Source organism: Neovison vison, chromosome 6 (genome assembly GCF_020171115.1).
Source record: "Neovison vison isolate M4711 chromosome 6, ASM_NN_V1, whole genome shotgun sequence".
Classification (NCBI taxonomy): Eukaryota; Metazoa; Chordata; class Mammalia; order Carnivora; family Mustelidae; genus Neogale; species Neogale vison.
Window position 1 is genome coordinate 68,638,939 of NC_058096.1, and position 15,515 is coordinate 68,654,453.

The following is a 15,515-nucleotide window of genomic DNA, read 5'->3' on the forward strand; positions in this document are numbered from 1 at the left end:
GGACAGAGTAACATGTTAAACTATACTACAGGGATTCAATAAGCAAATTCTTTAGGCTTTTCCTTTAGGATATATAATGTGGTTTCTTCAACTCAAAATTGTAGTGGGAATAAAGGACAGAGAGAGGGAAAAGGAGAGTGAAGGGGGAAAATAATAACAGAAGGGGAATCTACAGATTTTCTAAGACATAAATTTATTTAAATCCTGATCCAAATAACACACACACACACACACACACACACACACACAGATGCGTGCGTGCACACCAGTTATAGGGGAGTCTGGGAAAACAGCAATAGCAGCAGAATTTTCAAACTCTCCAAATCCCCACATAAAAAGAGAGCAACTAGAGAGCAAAACCAAAATGCTATGACTACATTTACAACAAAACCAGATGACAAGGTATCTTCAACAAGCCCCAGAATACAAACCACCAATACCCAAAAAGTCTGCACAATAAAGAAATCCTCAGTGGGGCTGCACCTAATGGAACTCAGAACAGGATAATCCCAAAATAGCCATCAAGAATTTGCCAGAAAGCACAACAGGCCAATTTGAGAGCATCAGTTGAAACAAGGAGGTTTACCCACTTCAATACCAGCTGAGTGCAAGGACCACAACAAGGTTCCAATGATCCTGTCTGTAGGACTCCCACAACTGATATTCAAGAGGAAAATGACAAATACTGGAGGTAGACAAAATATCTATGTACAGTAAGAGTATCTGAAGAAGAAAACCAAAGTAAGAAAACAGAATACTAAATGCTAAATTCAAGAATATGTTCAGAAATAAAAGAAGAAAAGAATGTCAACCCAGAATGACTAGTACCAAAACATTCTGGTAAAATTCCAAATTTCAAAGAAAAAGAATCCTTTATGCATCTAGCAGAAAGGAGTATCAGTTTTGTTTTTTTTTTGTTTTTTTAAACACCAAGGCATTACACTAGAAGAAATAAATGTATTTAGGAAATTGAGAGAAAGTATGAACCAAGGACTTTTGTATCCAGTGAAACTGACTTAATTCAAATATAAAATGCGCAAAACTCAGGGATTATTATTCCCATAAGCTCCTTCTGAAGAAACTACCAGAGCACAAGCTTCAGACAAGCAAAATGACTAGAGAGACATTCACATAACGCCTGGTGATGTTACCTATAGATCTAAGACTAAATGAGGGCCGGGAGGAAAGAGTATAGTATACTACTGTGGGGTAACACTGCGGATAAAGTACAACTATTAAAAAAAAGGGGGAGGGGGCATCTGGGTGGCGCAGACGGTTAAGCTTTCAACTCTTGGTTTCAGCTCAGGCTGTGACCTCAGGGTCCTGGGATAAAGCCCTGTGTTGGACTCCATGCTCAGCAAGAGCTGCCTAAGGCGCTCTCTCCCTCTCCTTCTGCCCCTCCCCCAACCCCTGCTGGCCTTCTCTCTCCCCCTCTCTCAAATCTTTAAAGGAAACTGGGGAGAGAACAGAGAGAGCACATGCAAAAAAATGTTAATGTTTTTAGTAACCACAATAATGATAATATTACTATTATTTGGGACATTAAGTAATGTAATATGGGATAAAACCAATGAAGTAATTATCATATACACTAATTCTATTACCCTTTCATCCCCTTAGTCCTTAAAAATCAGGATTCTCAGTATGGAAGAAAGGGGAATGAGATGTAATGGAGAAGTGGTTTAGTAAGATTTGCACTGGAATTATCAATATGAACCCATGAAGTATTACATCTGTGTATCCTGGTTCTGTCCATTTAAAAGGACTAGAAAAAATGACCAATCTGGTAGCAGGGAGCTTCTGCAGCCCCAATTGGAGCCTAACATATAATTCTCCCTAAAGGAAATCAGGGCTTCTTAGAAAAATGGCTGATTCTAGGTATAGGGCAGGAAACATGTAAGATGAACTTGGAACATCTTATAATACCACATAACAAGCATCAAAGACTACTAGGGTCCTGTCTAAAGGACTTAAGAGTCAATTAGAAGAGGCTCCCACTAGCCAAACATGGGACAATTTAAGGTTCAATTGTGATAGTAACTGCAATGTATGAAAGCCATCAAGTTTGTTCAAATTCATGAATTCATAATGATGCTTTTAAAAGGAAAGGTTTGGTCATCTTTGGAGGAAGACCAGGAACAAGTTCATCATATTGAAAACTGGCCAATAAATAGAAGGGATCAAGCATTTATTCTGCTTTCTTATATGAACTGTACCTCCAGGTAAAGAAACAGAAGAGCTGAAGTGTCTTTATATGACAGTAGTGCCAGTACTTAGAATAATACTAATTGCAACCCACAATGAATTAATAGGTACAAGCATTAAGCATCAGTGGTGTGCACATCATAAAAAGAGAGACAATGTAAGAACATACCACTATCTATTCATGCCAAGGCACAAACGTCAGTCTGATAAAGTCACTAAATCTTACTACCAAACTATAGGAAATACAGAAAATAGGAATATATTGAGATGGACATCAGTATGAAATCAGTAAAATCCAGACTGTGCAAAACTGCGTAAGTCAAACAGCCTAGTTTCAACAACTAAAATGAGGAAAATAATGGGACAGAAAGGATGTATACATAAAAGAGATATCAACTTTTTTTTAACGGACAAGACTAAAGTGTGCGAAAGGATGCACATTTAGGAACGAAACTATCTGAATCTTCAAGGAAGTGATTACTCCAAATATTAGAATATTTATAGGACAGAAAGGGTATAGTGATTAGGATGGGGCACATGAAGGGACCTCTGGATTCTACTTCTTGATCTGGTGATGGTTACAAGACTATGCCATAAAGTAATTTTTTTTTTTAAGATTTTATTTATTTATCTGAGAGAGACAGACAGTGAGAGAGAGCATGAGCGAGGAGAAGGTCAGAGAGCGAAGCAGACTCCCCATGGAGCTGGGAGCCCGATGTGGGACTCGATCCCGGGACTCCAGGATCACGCCCTGAGCCGAAGGCAGTCGTCCAACCAACTGAGCCACCCAGGCGTCCCTGCCATAAAGTAATTTATTAGTCATACTTCTGCTTTTTGGTGATCTTTCTGTATCTGAATCTTGTTTTTTAAAAAAGCAAACAAACAAGACATTTCAAACAACTAGAAATCTGAAGACTTACTACATATTTGGTATTAATTATTGTTAATTTTCCTAGGTATAATAATGATATTTAAAATATTTAAATAAAATAATAATGATGTTTAAAAAGGAGTCTTTTTAGATATAAGTACAGAAAGATTTATGATGAAAATGATTTACTTTACAATAAAACAGGAAGGGGTATATATAGAATAAGATATGCCATGGACTGATTATTGTTGAAGGTCAGAGACATGTACATAAGAGGTTCATGATATGAGTCATCTACTTTAATATTTTAAATTCTCTAAAATAAAGAGTTTTAAAAAAGGGGAGAGAAAAATGGTTTGAGCCTATCTTTGATTACTTACATTGGATTAGCCCTTAGCTTCAGTCTCTCATACTCTGCCCAGCTTTCTCAGGGGGGGTCTTTATAATTCACAATACTATATTAGTACAAAGGAGAACTGAGCCTATACAATGCGTGACTGTGGATCCTACCACAGTTCTCATCTAGGTAAGTGACAGGACCATCTACCCTATCACCCAAGCCAGAAATGAGATCCAACCTACATTCTTCTATTCTTCTAAGGCACTTTCTATCAAATCAATCTAATTCAATCAGATTTAATCTAAATTAAAAAGCTTTTGAATTCAACTTCTCTGTGTTCCCACTGCCCTAGTTCAGGCCCTCATAATGACTCTCAGAATAGAACTAGAACCTCATAAGCATTCTTTTTTGTGCCATCTAGAGGCTTCCAACCTTCCACAGGGCCACTATGGTGATCTTTTTTTTCTTTTCTTTTTTAAAGATTTTATTTATTTGAGAGACAGAGTGAATGTGAGGGGCGCCAGGGTGGCTCAGTCAGTTAAGCATCTGCCTTTGGCTCAGGTCAGGATCCCAGGGTCCTGGAATTGAGCCCCGCATTGGGCTTACTGCTCAGCGGTCATTCTGCTCCTCCCCGACTTCCAGCTTGGGCTCTCTCTCTCAAATAAACAAATAAAATCTTAAAAGGAGAGAGAGAGAGCGAGCCAGCCTGAACGGAGAGGTGGGGTAGAGGGATAGGGAGAAGCAGATTCCCCGGTGAGCAGGGAGCCTCATGATGTGGGGCTCCATTCCAGGACCCTGGGATCTTGACCTGAGCTGAAGGCAGACTTAACTGACTGAGCCATCCAGGCATCCCATAAATAGTTACATTTTTAAAAAAGTCATTTATTTGTTTTAGAGAGTGTGAATGGCAAGGAGAGGGGGAAAGAATCTGAAGCAGACTGCACTGAGCGTGGAGCCCCACAGGGGACACAATCCCACGGCCGTGAGGATCATGACATGAGCCAAAACCAAGAACGGGATGCTCAAATGACTGAGCCACCCCAGCACTGCAAGTTATTTGATTTTTTAAAAGAATCTCCCAATTCCTGTGTGCTCTATATATTTTCACACAAAGCCTACTCTATGCTGATTTGCCCTTAGAATTTGGTGTATTCAGAAACAAATGGCTAGCCACATATAAATTTATATAATTAGGTGACAAAGGTAAATGCTATGAATTGCTAATGGGAGTGCATGAGTTATTTTGAAAGAAATATGTTTGGGATTTTACATTTATGCTAAGAATTGGACAACGGTCTAAAGTAAATACAAATCTCAACTCCATATTTATGAACTTCTTAAAAGCCAGGGATGAAGCAAGGTGGTTGTTTTTCATGTAATCCTAAATCTTTTTCAAAAAGGGAGCAAGAGGGGTGCCTGGATGGCTCAGTGGGTTAAGCCTCTGCCTTCGGCTCAGGTCATGATCTCAGGGTCCTGGGATCGAGCCCCACATTGGGTTCTCTGCTCAGCCTTTGGGGGAGCCTGCTTCCCCCTTTCTCTCTCTGCCTCTCTGCCTACTTGTGATTTCTGTCAAATAAATAAATAAAATCTTTTAAAAAAAAGGGGAGGGAGCAATAAGATAATCATAGGGTAGTTCAGGGTGATCACCTGACTAATTTGCCCTCTACAGTCAGACATGGATAATTTTTTTTAAAAGACTATTTATTTGACAGAGAGAGACAGAGAGAGAGGGAACACAAGTAGGAAGACTGGGAGAGGGAGAAACAGGCTTCCCGCCAAGCAAGGAGTCTGATGTGGGGCTCAATCCCAGGACCCTGGGATCATGACCCAAGTTGAAAGTAGACAGTTAACTGACTGAGCCACCCAGATACCCCCAAACATGGATAATTTTTTAAAAAAGATTTTATTTACTCATTTGAGAGAGAGCATGAGCGGAGAAGAGAAAAGGCAGAAGCAGATTACCCGCTCAGCAAAGAGCCTGACACAGGGCTTGATACCAGGATTCTCATGACCTGAGCAGGAGGAGGATGCTTAACCATCTGCACTACCCAGGTGCCCCAGACATGGATAATATTTAAAGAAAGAAACTAAACACAGTTCTTAAATAGGAACAACTAGACTTTTAACAACTTTTAAAAGCTGAGGAACATACTCTTGAAACAAGACAATCTACATGGAATAATTTTATAAGATTATTCAGTGCATGAAATGATAATAAACTTGAAAAAAAAAACTGGTTAAATATATATATATGGGAAGGAGAGGGGGGAAGAACTGAAGCAAACTCTGCACTGAGCATGGAGCCCCACAGGGAACTCAATCCCACAAACCTGAAATATATTCCCAATTATATAATTTTCAACAGTTAACTTCATTTAACTTAGACCCACAGTACTCTTCCATCTGAAAAACAGAACTACAAGTAGCCACCTCACAAGGGTGCTGTGAGGATTAAATTATCCAGCAGTTGATTTTTCTCTTTGAGCTCCCAGAATTTTCACAAGCAATACAAAACTGAAGGATACCACTCAGCACTGGCTGAATCAAGAAATAAGGTTTGTTCTTTGGAAAGCTGACAGAGCATCATGCCCAAACAAACCCAACCAATACCACATTAAGATTCAACAGAAATAAGAATAGCTTATACCTGCAGTACATAAATAGGAAATTGCTCCTGCAACCAAGTCTATAAAAGATTCTCCGACAGTTAAGGAACAATGCCTCTTGTTAAGGAACAAGGTATAAAAACTCAACAACAAAAACAACTGAATTAAAAAATGGGCAAGGGACTTGAATAGACATTTCTTCAAAGGAAATATACAAATGGCCAGTAAGACCTAAAAAGATGCTCAACATCAGTAATCATTAGGGAAATGCAAATGAAAACCACAATGAGATTAGGATGGCTATTATCAAAAAGTGTTATGAGAATGTGGAGAAACTGGAACCTTTGTACACAGCTGTTGACAATTTAAATGGTACAGTCACTGTAGAAAATATTAGGATCTTGCCTAATATATAAAGAACTAATATAAAGAACTATAATTCTAATATAGAGTTATAATATAAAGAACTCTTACAACTCAATAACTAAAGACCAAAGGATATGGAAAGACTTCTTCAAAGAAGATATACAAGGGTCCTATAAGCACATGAAGAGATGCTGAACATCATTAGCCATCAGAGAAATGAAAATCAAAACCATAATGAAGTATCATTTCACATTCACGAGGATGGCTATACTAAAAAAGACAAATAATAAACACTGGAAAAGACACAGAGAAACTGGAACCTGTTACCAGGAGGAATGTAAAATGGTACAACTACTCTGGAAGACAGCCTATTCAAAAGGCTAAAGAATTACCATTTGATCTTGCAATTCCATTCCTAGGTATATACAAAAGAAAAATGACAAATCACGAATGTTCATAGCAGCACAGCTCAAATATCCATCATTAATGAACAAATACACAAAATGTGGTATATCCATACCATGGAATAAAAATGAGTAATGTATTAATATATGCCACAACATGGATGAACCTTGAAAATAGGTGAGATGAAAGAAGCCAACCCACAAGTTTAATCAAGGCAGAGTTCTGTTTCCTTGAAATCAATTCTCTTAAGTTTCAGCCCTAGGGAACAAATGTCTTTGGTGTAATACCTGCATGTGTGGAAATGAAATGAGAGGTACAAGAGGATTTGGTGGGTTGGGAAGCTTCAGTTGGCGCAGGTGCTCCTTGGATAGTCTTCATTTCATTACCCTCACTACTTCCCTCATTAATTCATTCTCGCTTTTTATACTTGTCACCTCTAAGCTTAGAGACTCTCCTTTATCAGTCAGAATAGGGGAGAATAGCTTCCATTTCCAATTCTGACTTTTCCTAGCATATTTTGGGATGTAGATTTCTCTACTACCACTTGTTCTTCATTATAATCACGTAGGCTTTCATCTTGTACTTGGAAAATCTAGATCTCTAACACTTTTTATAGCACTTTGAGAATTTATTTCCTTTTACTATTTTTTACATAAAAATTCCAATAGGATTTTAGGGTTTGGGGGTGTAAACATAGTATTCAGTCTATCACCTTAAACTGGAAGTTTACTATTTAAATCTTAAATCTTTTCTTAGAATCAAGCTCTTTGAAACATCAAGACCCTCTTTCCAAATAACACCAAAATATGGCCATGGGTATAAATGCTATGATCTTTATTAGTCCATAAATAAAGTAGGAAGTATTCTTTACCAAATAAAGCCAAACTGAGAAATTTTTAAAAATTAAAAAAAAAAAACCTAATTGGTATAGTTTGAAATACATGTTAACGTTTATTAATAATTTCATTTGAAGTATTCAAAAGAATTGTACCCAAAGAATTTCCATGTACTAAACTAGAACCTATAACCATTGTCTTTATATATTTTCTCAATATAAACTTATTTTTACTTACAAAAATAATTTGTAGTATAAAATAGCATATCCCAAGTAGAAGTTATAAAAAAAATCTATTCAAATAAGGAATTATATAAAATAAAAACTTTATTTCCCATTTAAATGAGCCAACTAGAAATAGCTAAATCAGCAAAATAATTTAATTTGGTAATTCAGTAAAATAATTTAGGAAAAAACTCTACTTTCCTGAAGTATATATCCATCAATGCTGCATTCATCAATATCCATCAATCCAGGATTGAAATGGGAAATAAATGTTTATTCCTTATGGATCTTCACTCTTTCCCTCCCTGGATTATATCATTCAGGCTTGTGACCATTTACATGCTGATGATACTACTTATATACTAGTGATACCATCACTTAGATAACTAATAAACTTCATATCAAAACAAAATTCCTTCCCAAATGCACTCTGAACTACAGTAAATGTAAAGGGCATAATCAGTCACCCAGCTGTTCATACAAAAAACCAAGAGCCATCCTTTATTTCTCCTCTTCCTTCCTTCGATCTATCAATAAATCTTGTTGGTTCTACCACCATCATTTATCCATTTTTTCCCATTTTCACTGTAGGGCCCCCTGTCCCCTGCAATAATCTTCTGATTATCCTGCTTCTGTTCTTGTCTCCTTAGAATCCATTTATCCCTGAGCAGTCAGTGTGACTTAGATGATGCCATTTCTCTGCTTAAAATCTCCCTTAGAGGGTGCCTATCTGGCTCAGTCGATTGCGTGTCTGCCTTCAGCTCAGGTCATGATTCTGGGGTCCTGGGATCAAGCCCCCCATCAGGCTCCCTGCTCAGCAGGGAGTCTGCTTTTCCCTCTCCCTCTGCTACTCTCTCCCTCTGTGTCAAACAAATAAATAAATAAAATCTTAAACCCATCTCCCTACCAGGACCTACAAGGCCTTTCATCATGATTTGACTCCTGCCTACCTCTCCACCCTCATCTTACTCTCTGCCTTTCTCACTTTCCCCAAATACATCAATCTAGTTTCTCATTTGGGAGCTTTATTTACATTTGCTGTTCCCTCTGCCCAGAATCCCTAGCTCATCCACATCACCTAAGCTATTTACATGACTGCTTCTTTGCTCTTAAATATCACCTTCTTAGGAGGCCTTCTCCAAGGTAGTTGCCATCACCTTTCTTATTTTTTTGTATCCATCTATTATAATCTAAAAATAATCTTATATATTACTCCCACACACACAAGAGAAGCTCTCTTAAGGGCAGACTTACCTATCTTGTTTATTATTCTCTTCAATACTTAGAACATAACAGTTAAGAGATATTCAGAATGTTTGCTGAATGAAAATTTCCTAAACATCACTGAAGCAATACAGGTATTAACTATACTGAGTTTCCTTATTAGATTATAGTTTAAATTATATTAGTTAATTATAAATTATCATTTTATCATAAATAAGTGGAGTTTTAACTTTCCGCCAACAGAAAGATATTAAGATTACATGAGCACAAAGGAAGAATACACCACCACTGTGCTATATCTTATTCCTGTAAGACAGGAACAGAGAAAAACACCCACAGACTGCAATCACTGCCTCTGGGGCACCCCAGACCTTCTTCCCTCAGCAGAGGTCCCAAAAGAAAAATCACATGTATCTGGAAGAGATGCATGTAGAAGACACCACCAGATTCTGTCCAAAGGAGGAAAGAGAAAGTAAACAAACATCTTTCAGGATTAAAACTCCAGACCAGACCAAAAGGGGGATTTTCACATCTACAAGCTCTCTGAAAAGAAGTCCAGAGGATCAGAAAACAGGGGATAAAATTCAAGAGAATCCCTCAATGGATCCTTCACCCACCAAACAAAATTTCTTCAGAAAATGACTTGCTCTCAAAAATGAACTTGACAAAGGAACAGCTATGTAAGACATACTTAAAGTTGTACTTCAAGTAGTAAGAGGAGGATAAAAAGCCTCATATATATTGATGTATAAGTCAGTTATAATTTATATCAGTTATGAATACATCAACATATTGATGTATAAATCCCTGAAGAAAATGAATACAAATACTTCCATATGATACACTAAATCAACATACAGGACACTAAAGAGCTAAAGATCAGTCTATGTTTGAGAGAAGGGAGAATGGAAACAAACAAACAAAAACAACTGGAAGAAGGGAAACAAAGACGTTTCATAGCATTATAGAAAAACACAATGCATTTGGAAGAAAATAAACAATTTGTAAAAACAACAACCACCACCAAAAGAAAATCAGATGTAGTAGACCTGACTGCGGGAGTTGGGGGCTGGGATTCACTATAGTAAAGTTATGTTAGAAAAATAAAAAAAAATAAAAATCACTAGGAAAGCCAAATCAATGTTTATGCCAACAAATTTAATCTGGCACTTCTATATGTGATCTTTAGAGGTCTCTCTTATGAAGCGAGTATAAGGAGAATCTTGTTTTTTATACTATTTGCAGTACATAAGTGCCACCAAACATAACTAATGAATAGTGCCATTTTAAGACCTTAAATACTGCTAAATACATCTGTACAATCTTGTATTTCTGCCCTTTCTGAGGATAAATGCAAAAAAAAAGACCAGCAGGGTTTGGAAAGAGTAGTTTCCATTAAAGAGAAAGAACACTTTGCTCTATATCTCTATTATGATACAGCATTTCCTCAGACATGATTTTATCTGTTCTAAACAGTTACAAACCAAGAAGCAAGCAACAGATGTCACAAAGGAACTAAAGTTCAACTGGTGCGTATGCAAGAAAACACACATTTTTAATTATATAGCCTTAAGGTCCTCACTCATAGTCCTTTTGATTTTATTTCAGGCTGAATTCTAAAACATTTGGCCATCTAGTTTCTCAGTGCACAGCAAATCAGAGGTAGCAAACTAGAAAAGACAGAAAACTATTTATTATTCTGAGAGCAGATGACCTAACAAAAAAAAAAGGAGATTAATATACCATTGGAAGAAGGGGTTAAAAAAAATCTTAGAATCAAAAATAAAATTTAAAAAGCGTAGCTGGTAAAGTTTTATAATTACAACTTTGGGACTCCTGGGTGGCTCAGTCAGTTAAATGTCTAACTCTTGGGGCGCCTTGGGTGGCTCAGTGGGTTAAGCCTCCGCCTCCGGGTAGGTCATGATCTCAGGGTCCTGGGCTCGAGCCCTGCACTGGGCTCTCTGTTCAGCAGGGAGCTTGCTTCCTCCCCTCTGCTCTGCCTACTTGTTCTCTCTCTCTCTCTCTCTCAAACAAATAAATAAATAAATAAATAAAATTTAAAAAAAAAAAAAAAAAAAAAGGTCTGACTCTTGATTTCAGCTCAGGTCATGATCTTGGGGTCGTGTAACCCCTATAATGGTCTCGCTCTCAGTGGAAAATCTGTTTCTTTCCTGTCTGTCTGTCCCCCCAATATGTGCACATGTGCTTGCTCTCTCTCAAATGAATAAATCTTTAAAGAACATAGTGCAACATTAATATGGTACCTCATATAGTGGCTTCCATGGCACACTGAACTTTAAGTTCAAATAACGACCCTACATTTTTAACCCTGGAGCTTCTGACTTGGTAGAAATTAATACTGCATTCAACACTCCAAAGGTGATTCTGACGCATACTGAGAAGACTGTCTTAATAGTCTAAGGAAAGATTATACTGTATTCAATATAATAGTTAAGAAATAAGTGAGAACTTATAATCTTTAAATGTGTTCAATAAAACTTTTTAAAAAAGTTTGGACATGTTGAAGTAATGTGGTACATTCATCTTCCAAGAGGAGAGGGAGGTGTGCTCGCTTCGGCAGCACATATACTAAAATTGGAACGATACAAGAGGAGAGGGAGGGCTAAAGGACACACTACCAACAGCCAACTTTGGAACCATGCAAATATAATGAATATATGTAATGATAAGTGAAGTAGAACACTCAGTAAGGCATGAAATAAAGGCAGAAACTAAATGAAGTTAAAGATACGCAAAGAGAAACAGTTCTAATTAAACTACAACAATCTGGACAGAAAACTCCTCTCTACACAGTACCATCTCCCAAACAAAATACTTAACACTTATACTCACCTTTCTGAAAAATCAGAATCTATAAATTCTCTAGCTCGTTTTCTATCACTAAAAAGAAAAAAAAAGATAGCATAAAAAGAACAGATATTTAAACACAATTTTATTTCAAGAGTAATTTATTGTAACCTGTCTAATTCCACAGCAAATACATCCAAACACAAAATCTAACAAATAGAAAAGATACGTTTTATCACAGGACCGAGAAATCACAACATAATAAATTTTACCACAGGACCAAAAAGATCACAATATAACAACACAGTCTGAAATGAGCTCAATGAAAACGGGAGAAAAATATTGCAGACTTAGAAAAGGCACAGAAGAGTATTAGTCACTATGGAATGACTGAGCAATCTTTCCACCTCCATTATAAAGCACTGCTGGGGCTAAAAATATCCAAACCCGGTCATCTCCAAAGTGGGCCAACACACCTGGCATGGGTTTGGCTTTCATGTTATAGTCTCTCAAGGCTATGCAGAAATCCAAGGTAACTTTCAGATCCTATGTGGGATAAGGACTGAATAAAGGCCATGGAATTACAGGTGACTGTGTCATTTCATCTCCTTTGATAGTGAAAAAATATGTATACATATGAAACTCTTCTGTCTCTAATGTGTGTGTGCGTGTGCATGTATATACACACATGAACATGAATATGGCTTGAAACACTTTGCCAGGATTATTTAATCAATTCATTTAACATCTTGGAAATAAGAAAGCTCTTACACAACCAAGATTTACTGTCTGCTTGCTAGAACTCACAATCATAAGTCAAAGACAGAACTACCAGTATAGTATGCCACCACAGAAATGACTTCTCAAGTAAACAAATAAGGTTTAAATCCTTTATCTTACGCGTTTTCTCTTATGGAAAGATGAAAGGCTCAAATGATAAGGAGCAGAGAAAGGCTGGGTAAGGGTATTTTACAGGCAGAAATGAAACATCTGAAAGTTTGATACTAAAAGTGGTAAATGAGGAGCACAAGGGATACTGATTTAATTGTCCAGTATTTGAAAAGGATCAAGAGAAAAACTCAGTAAAATTTTTAATATTTTTGGCCTCTTTTTCCTAGTTCCTTTTCTGATGTTTAAGGAAACAAAAATTCACAGGGGGAAATTCTGAGCCAACATTCAATATGTAACTCTTTTCTTAAGGTTGTTAAAACAATATAAAATACAGAATTTGCATCTCCAACAGTTAAATGTCATAATCACAAAAAAGTAGTCCTTTTTCAGAGCTGAAAGATCAGAAGATTCTGGTACAAATTACTGTATTGTTTTTGTCTACCTAAAAATGGTTGCTCCATAAATGATTTATATCTAAGACATAAAGTGAAATTAAAATAGGTAGTTTTAAAGGCAACACATTAGTTTCTAAGAACTAGGCTAACATAAAACAAGAATGGAAGACAACACAGTGAGAGAAAAAGATCATAGCTTCAGAAAAAGTTTTAAAAATGGTAACTTGCAACAACACTCTTACCCTGGGACCCAGCCGGTAGCTTCTGCTATGTGTGTCTGAGTAACCATTGCTGGTGCAGGGGTATATGGACTCCCAATCAGAACACTTCCTGAACTGGTTAGTCTCTGTGGTGTGCTTATAATCTATAAAGTTAGGACACAGAAAATAACATTCTTAGTCATTAAGAAATGCACATAGGCAGAAAATACTGTTGACTGCTAAGCTACATATAAGGAGGAAAACTCACTGCCAAAAACGCACTTAATAGCAATCATCTAAAACTAAGATTTCACCCACTTATATTCTTTGATCTTAAAGCATTAGTAATTGAATACTGCCATGAGGTCACAATACAGGTTTCAGCAAATGAACAGCAATTTGGAAGGATTAAGGTGGCAACTAACAATGTTTTAAAAATTAAAAAACCCCAGAAAGCTGTCTTTGAAATTACAGAACCTAACTGCAGTTGAACTTGAGGTGCCAGGGCAAGAGTAAATCAGATCTTCATGTCCAAAATAAACACAAAGGCATCATACCATTTGGATTATTATAACAAATGCGATTTTATCTTCTTTTTTCAAGAGCATTTCCTTATGTCAATAAATATTCTTCACAGACATTTTGAAGATAGTGAAACATTTCATCATGTGGATTTGTTATCCCCTCCTATTAGCTATATATGGATATTTAATTATCCAATATTATAAGCAATGCTGTGATGAACATTTTTGGACAACGATTTTGGCCTTAGTATCTATTTCCTAAGGACAGACTCTAGAAAGGTAATAGAACTAAGGATACAACCTTTTCAAAAAGCTTCTTGATAGGTGCTACCAAATTGCTGTCCAGGACTTCACTAATAAATAGACCGTGTTTTTTCCAAAAATGTTTATAATAATTAGTACAAAAGACAACTTAGCGTTCTACTAAGATCTTTTTTTTTTTTTTAAGATTTTATTTATTTATTTGTCAGAGACAGAGGGAGAGAGAGCGAGCGAGCACAGGCAGACAAAGAGGCAGGCAGAGGCAGAGGGAGAAGCAGGCTCCCCGCCGAGCAAGGAGCCCAATGCAGGACTCAATCCTAGGACCCCGGGATCAAGACCTGAGCTGAAGGCAGCTGCTCAACCAACTGAGCCACCCATGCGTCCCTCTACTAATATCTTTATAAGTACTTTTGCCAGAAAAATAAGGGCAGGCTCCAGTGAGTAGGCCAATGCAACAGCATTGGCCCCACGTTGGTAACTGTTGAAGAATGAGCTGCTGGGAACACTGGGATTCTCCCTCTCTCTCTCTCTCTCTTTTTTTTTTCTTTCCAACCCCGAGGCACAGGACTGCCCCCAACTGGGCAAACCCAGAGCTTCAGATCTCCTAAAGGGAAGAGATTCTATTTTTGTATACTTTTGAAAATTTCCATAACAGCAAGGTTTTATTTAAGTACCAATTAAGAGAGAAAAGCATCTATGTGAGCTACACACAATTTTTAAATGACAGATCTTCAAAGAAAGTTCTATTTCTACTGTCTGATGTAGGTCAAAATGCTAATTTTTGTAGCCCTGATCAAATGAAACCTGTTTCTGCAGGCAGGTCTAATTCTAGTCATTAAGTTAGTTGCTAATTTGCTCCATAAGGAACAATGGGAAGGATTCATTTCCATTTCAAGCTTAGTTCAGCCTTCATTATCAAAGTTGCATCAACATTTATTCATTTACCAAATACTTAAGAACATTAGTTACCTCCGTTTGTGTATGGCATTTTGCCAATTTGGAGCTAGGGAGATATTACTATATACAAATGCCTAGGAAATAATTTTAGTAAGTTAATTCTATAGTTTAAAAAAAAAGACAATAAACACTGATAGATATCTGGAGAATTCTGATTCTCCACAATATTCCAGGGACTATTAAATGAGGAATTTAGAAGCTTACCTCATGAGGAAATAAGAATACTAGATAATAGGTTTGCCTGTCCTACCCTTCTACACACCCACCCTACCTCTGCACCTCCATTTCAGTGAAAATCTTTAAGGTAGACTAAATGTTTGCAGAGCCTAGCGCAGTGCTAGGAGATATTCACAGGAAAGGCACAAGAAATATTTGATGAACTGAGACAGAAGTCCCAGCTCT

The 15,515-nt window shown here is 37.0% G+C and overlaps 1 protein-coding gene across 11 annotated transcripts in view; it reads right to left on the bottom strand.

The window, feature by feature from the left end:
* TFDP2 (transcription factor Dp-2) overlaps positions 1-15,515 on the bottom strand; it is a 184,877-nt gene that overhangs the window by 35,829 nt on the left and 133,533 nt on the right. For 10 of the 11 annotated variants that reach the window (XM_044251513.1, XM_044251510.1, XM_044251509.1 and 7 more), the window contains 2 exons: positions 13,414-13,535; positions 11,931-11,978 (listed from right to left, as the gene is read on the bottom strand). In XM_044251513.1, the coding sequence (XP_044107448.1) occupies positions 11,931-11,978; positions 13,414-13,535 (170 nt within the window). The remainder of the gene's footprint in view (positions 1-11,930; positions 11,979-13,413; positions 13,536-15,515) is intronic. The other variant, XM_044251511.1, reaches the window with a different exon arrangement.